Source organism: Phaethon lepturus, unplaced genomic scaffold (assembly GCF_000687285.1).
Source record: "Phaethon lepturus isolate BGI_N335 unplaced genomic scaffold, ASM68728v1 scaffold4505, whole genome shotgun sequence".
NCBI classification, from domain to species: Eukaryota; Metazoa; Chordata; class Aves; order Phaethontiformes; family Phaethontidae; genus Phaethon; species Phaethon lepturus.
In genome coordinates, this window is record NW_010538245.1 from 56,378 (window position 1) to 66,199 (window position 9,822).

General features: G+C 39.3%; 1 protein-coding gene across 1 annotated transcript; it reads left to right on the plus strand.

The window, feature by feature from the left end:
• Positions 1–3,423: 3,423 nt before the first annotated feature.
• LOC104620484 (pulmonary surfactant-associated protein A-like) lies at positions 3,424–8,315 on the plus strand. Its single transcript, XM_010286719.1, has 3 exons — positions 3,424–3,466; positions 7,112–7,189; positions 7,939–8,315. Exons 1-3 carry the CDS (start codon positions 3,424–3,426, stop codon positions 8,313–8,315), a joined length of 498 nt encoding a protein of 165 aa, XP_010285021.1.
• The last annotated feature ends 1,507 nt before the right edge of the window (positions 8,316–9,822 follow it).

Consider the following 9,822-nt stretch of genomic DNA (forward strand, 5'->3'; position numbering starts at 1 on the left):
GAGGGTGGTCAGGCATTGGAACAGGCTGCCCAGGGAGGTGGTGGGAATCACCATCCCTGGAAGTATTTAAAAGATGTGTAGATCTTCGTTTCCTGGTGGACGTGGTAGTGCTAGGTTAACAGTTGCACTTCATGATCTTAAAGGTCTTTTCCAACCTAAATGATTCTATAGATCTCCAGCGAGGTTTGGTGTATCCTATTCCTCGAGTTATTCAACTACTTATTTCCACCACAAAATGACTGTACAAGCCTCTTGTTAAAATCCTTAATGTGTAAAATCTTACAAATGGCTTAACACAATATATCCCATATCTTTAACAGATTTAGACTTCAAGACGCTTGGGTGCTTTTTATCTGGTTAAAAACCATAAGATTAAAAATTAGCTTTTGACTGAAAAAATGTTATATATCAATAAGCAAAACACCTAAGCTAGGTCTCAGAGTCCAACTTCTTTCTGCTTAAACCATTACTATTAGAAAAATAACCACAAATCAAACACACGTATGCTGCTTAAAAGAAAAACTCCTCAGATCCAGTCAAAGAACTACTAGGCAGCACTTTCCCCGCTATGGTTCACATTGAGATATGTAACATTTCAGGAAATTGAAGTAAACTCCTCAGTTGTTTTCATAAAATATCTCCATATAACATCATACCCTACTCTTGTCTTGCTATGCTCTAGTCTCCCCCTTATACCATTCTGAAGCAGCCCTTGTTCTGTGTCCGAAGTGTTGACTGTTCCTCATATAGAAAACTGAAGATATTGAGAGGATGTCTGACAGTTTCCTGACTACCTTATATAAAAAAACCTCACCTGTGTCCACATTCCTTTGCATGGACTTTTATCTCCTAACTCTGATGAACTTCAGAGAAAAAGAAGAGAGTCCAGTGTCAACCAACCATCATATGTAGAAGAAATAAAATTCCCTAATAAAAGCAATGTTCTACAGACAGGCTTGGAGTGCATTTGTATCTCATGGGATTCATATGTTGCAATTAAAATCCTGGTGAAGGTACACACTCAGTAGAATGTTACTTGATTATTCTTTGCAGTTCCACAGAGGAACAGAGAATCACAGAATCACTAGGTTGGAAAGGACCTTCAAGATCATCAAGTCCAACCATTAATCCAGCACCACCATGTCCAGAAATCATTATTTTGTTCTTTTAGATGGCTTTTTTGTGTGTGTATAACCCTATCAAATTTAAACAAACACTCAAATGCTGCTTAAAACTCTTATAAACATTTCAGTCTATTTTTTGTGAAAAATCCACATTCTGCATTTAAGTATTAACAGATTTTTTTTTTTTTTTTTAATAGACAGAGAGGTCAAGCACAAGAAGAAACAGAATAAATTGTTTACCTGTTCTGTTATCATAGGATAAATAATTATGATTAACTCTTTCCTTAAAAATACAATGCGCAAAAATAATCCCTGGTGCATAATGACCAGACCAGGAAAAATCCAGGTTAGTCTTTTTTTCTTAATTTAATTTATAATAATATGCTACAGAAAAGCAATCTAACAGTAAGATCTTTAATTCAGAAAATAACCTATCCGCTTCTCAAATGCTATAAAAGCAGATTTTGAGAATTAAAGTCTTAGTACAAGTTAAAATGTCACAAAAATTCTCACACTTCTGAAGCAAATAGATTGTGTATCGCATAAGAGAAATTTAATACAATTGTTGTTACAGTGTGTTTAATGGTAAGAATTTTGTCTGGCCATCGAAATGATGGATATTGATTTCAGAGAGAATTCTCTCTGGTCTAGAGCGATATCCTCTTTTATAACTGTATAATTTAATTAAGTGGTTTAGCTTAGCTTAGAAATACTATTAACAATTTTGAGCACTTAAAAACCTCTTCCCCACCCCCATCAATCCCTACCACATGTAAAGAAATTGAACTTTGATTACAGCAAATAAGTATTTTTCCTTGGCTTCCTGATTTTTGTAGAAGTTTGTTTAAAAAAAACAAACCCCATGGTTCTTGGGAAAATCGAGTTCAAATTCAACCTTATGTGAACACAGTAACTGCCAGGATGTGACACAGGCTAGCAGGGCTACCTTATCTTTAATAAGTTGTGACCAGTACTCCTTTATTTAATATTTTTTTAAATTTTTAAGCTAAATTTAAAGAAGAATAATTATGTTATTCCTCTGTTCTTTTCCAGAGAAAAGAACATATATGGTGGAAAAATACCAGTACTTGGTGCCGCAATATCCTAGCAGCGCTGCAAATATCAAGTAAGGTAAAGGTTAACCATACATTTTACATTTATTCGCAGCTGTTCTTTAGAAGAGCAGTAAGTGCAAGTAGGAGAAGAAAGATTTGCCACCAGGAAATTTGTTAGCTGGTTTTGAAACCACACTGAGAAGTGGTAAAAGGACTAATGGCCCTGTTACAACTCTTATGAACCAGAGGAAAACAATGTTCTCGGGAGTATTGTGTAATGGTATAACAGACATGTTTGCCTGGACCTCAAGGAGCATCAGACTGCAAGTGATTTTCATTATCAGAAATTGAAATGTACTGTTATAAAATCATCTTAACCTACAGTTGTGCAAACACACCCGGGTTTAAAGCACAGCCAATACAGGATGCTTGGAAATTAGGGTAGCACTTTTAAAAATGATAAGGAGACTTGGATTTGAGTTGAGGTCCCTGTTAGGAAACCAGGGTTTGGCCCCAGGCTGATAAGCCAGGTGCGATGCCAGGTGAAACCTGGAACAATGCTTTCACCCATCTCTGCCCTTGGGGCTCAGGAGCCAAAAGGAACTGCACAGCAAGGGTACCTTAACCCTTGAGGAGGCTGCAGCAAGGGTAATTATGGTAGTAAAGACTGTAGCGAACAATTTAACCACCTTCTGCAGATAATGGCGGACAACTGTGGAATATATGGAATAATAGTTTCCTCTGGTTCATAAACACGAGGCGTTTTTTCTCTCTCTCCCATTAGAATGCTATTTTCCTATTAACAACTATTGAAGAGATGAGATATCGTCTTGCTTTCTATTTGTTATATACACAAAACTCTATTTCTTTCTGTGTTTTTCAGCTGGGCCATACCGAGTGACATATCAGAGACATCTAGTGTCCTCCGCTTGGACCCTTCACACATATAAGTCAGCAGAAAAAAATGGCGATAGCATTTACAGGCACTGATCATGCTGTCTACAGGTAAAATTAAGGCTTTCTACTCTAAAATGCTGCTCATAATTAAAAAAAAAAAAAAAAAGCCGTGTTGAAGTTTGCTATCGCATGCATCCATATTTTGCTGAATTCTTCGCTTCCTGTTTTTAAACCTGAGCAAAAATAACCTCAGCCCTCCTCCGAGAAGGGGGGACGCTAGGTCCTGTGTGCTCTGTGCACTTTCTGATATTCCCAGGCGTAAGGGGGCTGCTGGGGACAGTGCAACGATGATTCGGAAGAGAAAAGGAGATGCAGAAAGCACAGGACAAGGTGGTAGCAAAGTGGGAGGGGAAGAACAGCAGAACAGCACAAAATCAATATAAACAGAAAATATAAGTGGGGTTGGGGCTGTTTAAATACAAACAGAGAATAAGAAAAGAATTTTCAAGGTTATCTGAGGTGTGACTAGCACTATGAAGGGAAAAAAAAAAACCCTTTCAGGAGGTTAAGTATACAAAGCAAAGGTTAACAAACAGGCCCGTAGAAGGCACACACATCCACTTTTGTAAACTGAAATTCAACTCTATTGTCTGTACTTCTTGAGGCAGCTAAGGAAGCAGTGTTGACCAACCTTTACCCTCAGCGTGTTTTGCACTCACCGACCTACATTGTGCAACACAACCTACTCTCAGCATATCCTTCATTTGCTTCACTACCATTGAAATTATAAAACCTCTTCATGACAGATGTGGAAACACAGAAGAAAAGTTGCCTGAATACTCAAAATTTCTTTGTTCTTTATCGCATCTGTATCCTTGCATCTCACTGAGCAAGATCAGAAAATAGTTTACAAGGTTTTCTAGTTATATAGAATATTCTATTAGGCAATCATAAACAAGTATAGTAGAAATAAATGTAAGTAAGTCTTTTTAAATAACTATTTTAGCTTGCTCCATCTCATCAACATGCTGATGAAAAGAGAAGAAAAGTTTAGAATTTATCACATCTACATCAGTTCTTCTCAGGAGTCTATCAATCACACAAGAACACTTCTGTCTCCCTCCCGGTTTCCCAGGCCATCAGTCAGCATGTGAAACCCACTAATGGAGGCCAAGCCTCATTCTCTTCTCACACTTGCCTAACCTGCGGTTTCTTCCAGATGCAGCTGAAGTACTAAAGTTGTTCTCACCACGAATGCAAAGGCCCAGGTTCTGCCAATGACCTTTTCTAAGGTTTACCTGAGCCCCAGGTAATGGCTTGTCTCATGTTCTCATTTCTTTTTCCATAAAACTTAATGTTTTTAACATTCTTTTGGCTGAGGGTAAGTCAAACACTCAAAAGCTAAGAAACCCGAAATTTAACAAGAAACTTTAAACAGAGGTTACTCATGCAAATTTAAAACAGCCCTCTTCTGTCAAGATACATGCAGCCAGGTATTGCTTATTTATTTTTCACAGGACTGGTGCCTTTTCCAGGACACTCAATAAACAATGCTGCAGGAATTAATCGGGCTTCTGTGGGCACAACACCAACGATAAAGGACTCGACAGCAGTTGTTGAGATAAGTATGAAGGAGCAGGGTACAGCTGCAGAGTGCCTGTGGAGGTGATCTAGGCTTGCTTAGATCCTGTAGCATCTTAGTCTAATATGGATATTCCCCATCAAAGCACCTATTCCTGAGCTGACTCAGCAGTTAGCTAGCCTTGCTGCAACATCTGGATGCGGGCCTGACACCACAAGGATGATGTGACCGCATCTTGTTTGAACCAGGGCACAGCCTGAAACTCCTTCCCTAAAAGTCTCCACTAGATAGAAATAACTCTCAGTTGGGAATAACTTAAAAACGCATGGCAACCCATCTCCATTTCAGCAGTGCTCTGCATCTTGAGGGCTCTGTACTTACAAGGCTGGTTTAGAGCAGCTTTTTCCTTCACTGAGGTCATTGTTCTGTTGGATAAAAATGTTATTATTTATGATATATAAACTTCCCCTGGAGTACTCTCAAAGTTATTTAAGTATGTGCTTCTGTGGCTGTCACCTCTACATATGCTGCAGAAGTACCACTGTCTTTTGGCTTTGCTGTTACAATTATGAGAATCTGTTTAGTTACAAGACTTTGGTAATTATCACTGATAAGTCCTCAGTTTGTGACAAAAATGATGGTGGTGTTCCTGGTGCATATTATATTTCAGGTGAACTTGTTTTGGCTTATCTTCAGTGACATTTGCGATTTAACATTTACACAGCTGTTCTGTGGCAACATTAGGTATTTCAAATATGTATTGAGAAACTGCTTTGTTCTGCTCCAGGGGTGGTGTGGGTTTGTTTTAAATGTGTGAAAGTTTTTCTACAAATCAAGTACCCTCAAGTATTTTCCTCACATTTTAAGTGTGTTTAACTCTTGAAGAAAACCACCCCTTTATCCTTCAAGTTCATTAGCAGTCTATTCATATGCAAATTAATATCATATTACATGCTCTTTGTATTTCTTGTAGGTAACAAGATGAATCTCCAGTTACATGCCCTATAAATTAGACCAGTTAATGAGTCTTTTGTATTTCATATTGGAGCTGCTAGGTAAGTTGAACATCTTTAAATAGGTTTCCCTTTAAATTTTGTTGAATCCTATTAAACTGTATCACAAATCTTTCCATTTTAGATTTTTTTCCTTTGTGTCGCAACATTTTTATTAAAACTTTCACCTGCTTTTATAGACACCTGAGGTGAAGATACTTTAAAAGATAGATACCATAATGGAAGAACAAACATTAGCAATCGTTTCCCTCTAAAACCAATTGAGAAAGACAGCGTAGCCCAGTTTATCTTAACATAGCATTCTCTTACTAAAGCAGACATAGGCCTATTGCTCTCCTGTAAAATTAGGACTGAAACTATAGCTTTTTGCATGGCAACATTGGCATGTAATGGTATCTGCTGTACAAAAAAGAGCTTTGAAGGGGAGGTTTTGGTTTTTTGCTCTGTAGACTCTTGTAGACTAGCAGACTGAGACTTTTGGAAAAATATTTTAATTATGTGAAATAACCTAATTTTGCAACTACATCAATGATATCCATGTCACTGAGGGTAAAGCTTAAAGTACATAAAACTTCAAACCCAGACAGCAAAATTCTGAAACGTGGCTTTATTTTTAATGCAGGACTCTACACTGGAGAGTAAAACAGTCTGGTTTACATTTGGCTTTAAATAATGCTGTGTCCACAGTTGCTCCACAAAATCTTAGGAGTAGCTTTTTTCCTGCTCCCATGCTGTGCTCAGGATAAACCAGCAGATTTGTGCACTTGCCTGAAGATGGGATAGATGAAGGCTTTATACCAGGTACATGCAGTTACTGTCTCCCTTTTTATCTAGATGTACTGTTGTGTTCCAGTGTTACGCTTTGTAAACTCAGTGCTACGCTGTATAATCTGATGTGGGTTCTACTTGACAGAAGATAGAAAACAAGCAGGTCTTTATTAATTCCTTGTACAAAGATGCTTAAATCTCTCCTGCTTAATGACACAACGGTTCAGTTCAGAGAAAAGGATATCATTTTCCATAACACAGGGCACAAGAAACTTGGTGTTAGGATGGAGCTGCAAGCAAGTGCTTGAACAGCCTGAAGGACTCTGTCGACAATCCCCAGACACAGTTAAAAATCAACTAAACCTCCTGCACAAGTGCCAGTGTTTTGCCTGGACTGGCTCAATCACTTCGAGTGAAGACAAACACAGTTTGCCAATTCAAGTTTTCCATAAACATCACTGCTCTGTAGGTAGTTTCCAGGAACGTATTTCCTATCCCCACAAAGATCAAGGTATGGAAAAGAGCCCTTATTTAAAACACGGCAGTAAACTAAAACAGGTCAAACAAACATTTTAAAAATTCCTATTTTTTCAGATTCTTACCTCTGCTTTACCTTGAAAGGCAAGATTCAAACTGTAACACAAAGTGTGTAATAGCTGGTTTTGTTAATAGGTTTCCTACCGCTGGTTGATAATGAAATGGAAGATGTTATCCGTCAATTAGACCATCGGATTTCCAGACTTGAAGGAGGTAATTTATCTACCTTTTATTTTCTGCTGTAGCTGGATTAGTGGGCATAAACAAGATGAGCAACAAAATGGCTTCTTAGGCAAAAGGCAGAATTTTCTGCAGTTTTATTGCATTCCATTCATATTTTGTTCACAGGTAGATAGGAGAGTGATAACTCAAATGGGGGAAGAGGGGGAATAGTTTTTCCTAATTAGTGGGAGATGCTCTGAAGTATGAGTGCAAGCAAGACAGAAGTTTATCAGATTAAAATCCCCGCTTATGCAGAAGTGTTCCGTGGGCACTTCATGCTCCTGACAGATAAATAAACTGAATACTAAAAACATACCAAAACAATCACAACCAGATCAAGATCCTACTCACTCAAGGACTGACACACACCATTGTATACTGCAAGCCATCCCAGAGAGCTTATACAGAGTACAGAGACTCAAAGGAAATAAATGTTTTCCAAATGTAGAATTCCTCATTTCCTTTCTTCCTTCTCCAACCTCTTTTGTGTTTTTCCCATTTCATTGTCTGCATATTTATGTGTTTCCTCCCTTTTTCCCTCCCCTGATCTTTTCAGATTTCTCTGGCTTTTGAGGGTTGTCTTTTTCTCTTTTCTATCTCTGATTTCAAGTTTTCTTCTCCTCTACCTTTTCCTGGGTTTAACCTAAAATTATGGAGGAAAATAGCAAGAATTACAATTGGAAGAAAAGTGACCACAAACCAATGCATAAAAGATTAACAGCTTTCACCTCATCTTGCAGTCTTCTACTTGGAAAAGACGATAACATCATCTGGAGGAAAAATATTTGCTACGAATGGGAAAAAAGCAGATTTCCGTACCACACTGAAAAAGTGCGAAGAGGCTGGAGGGTCTATTGCCACTCCAAGGAACCAGGGAGAGAATGATGCCATTCTGTACTTCGTGAAAAATTTTAATACCTATGCCTATCTGGGGATAAAAGAATCTCTAATTCCAAGCAAATTCCAGTTCCTGGATGGTACACAACTGCGCTATACTAACTGGCATTTAAATGAACCTTCTGGTAAAGGGGAAGAGGAATGTGTGGAGATGTATGCTGATGGCACTTGGAATGACAAAAGGTGCAACCACAATCGCCTTATTGTCTGTCAGTTTTAGCGCTTCACTGCTCTCTGGCAGGCTGCCTGGAATACGCTTGCCTACCCCTTGTCTCTTCATTTGTAGCTAGTGAACTCAGATAATGCAGCATGAAAAATAAAAGTAATTCTTCCCCAGTCTGAGTTGTCTTTTAAACAAATGCCAGTTACAAAAAGAAAATTACTTATAACAAGAGCAATAGCCATTTTGTTTGTTCTGTTATTCATTGAGTTTCTTGATAGGACTGCCTAAGGATTCCTACTGCTCTATTTAACCTGCTGACTTATTACAAGAGCAAAAAGCAGATTTCTTGGGCACATACCTGAAGTGACTTGTGACACAAGATCTTCCAGAACCCCTTTATCCATGAGCCTCTAAGTTGTGTGTGTTTTGATCCTTTCTATAAGCTTCCCTTACCAAACCTACCCACACAGACACTCCTGCTACCACTGTCGTTGCTCAGCCTGCATTTCTCTGGCCATCTTCACCCACAAAAGATCCCCTGAAAGAAATAAGCAGTGCTGCTAGAGTGACACAGATCTATGAGCACAGGGAGGACTCACCCACCTTAGATTTCCCATGAGAAAGCTTTACAGTCAGCAAGACTTTAACCTTCTTATACCTGAAAAGCGGTGGCCACAAGCCACCTGTTCTGAGCCCTTCCAGCAACTCCTAATTCCTTTCCTGACTTAAAGCAGTAGCAGCACAAGAAGCTCAAGGTCCCATGCCATGTGGGATGTGTGTGGAAGAAGACATACAGGAGCTGGCAGGAGTTAAAGTGCCCATGTGGTTTGGGGAGATTAGCAGAGCCATGACAAGGCCAATTTTAAGCCAGATAGTAGAGAGATTCAGATACAGCTAATTTGTGGGCACCACAGAGCTGTTTGGCAAAACCTGGTTGGGATTCTCGTGGCGCTAAGCTTAGTGGATGCCTACATTTTTGAAGCAGCCTATACTCTGCACTCATTGCAGAAGCTGCTCAGAGCCTGCGCCCTCGAGCTGCAGGATTAAGACAAAGCTTTCTGAACAACTCTGTTACTGGGGTCCAGTCGCCTAATGAAGTTGAGTATTCCCAAGGTTAGATGCACAGTTGTGCAGTGTAACAGGCACATCCTGAGATATCCGATTGCCTGATATTTTTCCTTCCTTTGAGGCAGTTGAAATCAACATAGCTTACACAATGAAGGCTCTGCATAAGTTCCATGACATGGTTCAAAGGCTGGCTGAGCATCCAGGCATGCCTCCATATACACCAAACCAAATGCCTGGTTATCACATTTGATCACATGAGCTTTTAGTTCCAGCCTGGAGAGCTGAGCAAGGAAACATCCAGCTCTAGAGCTAGACCAGCTCCTCTCACCTCCTATGCACCAGGAAGACAGAGCAGTCAAAGTGTGAAGGTAAGCAGGGAGGTAATGCATGATCACAGCTGATGTGAATGCAGGGTCCAGCAAAGGGCTTGCTTGAAGCCTCATAGCCACGCACATTGCTGTAATTCCAGAGCAGCAACTGGCCACAAATGGCATTC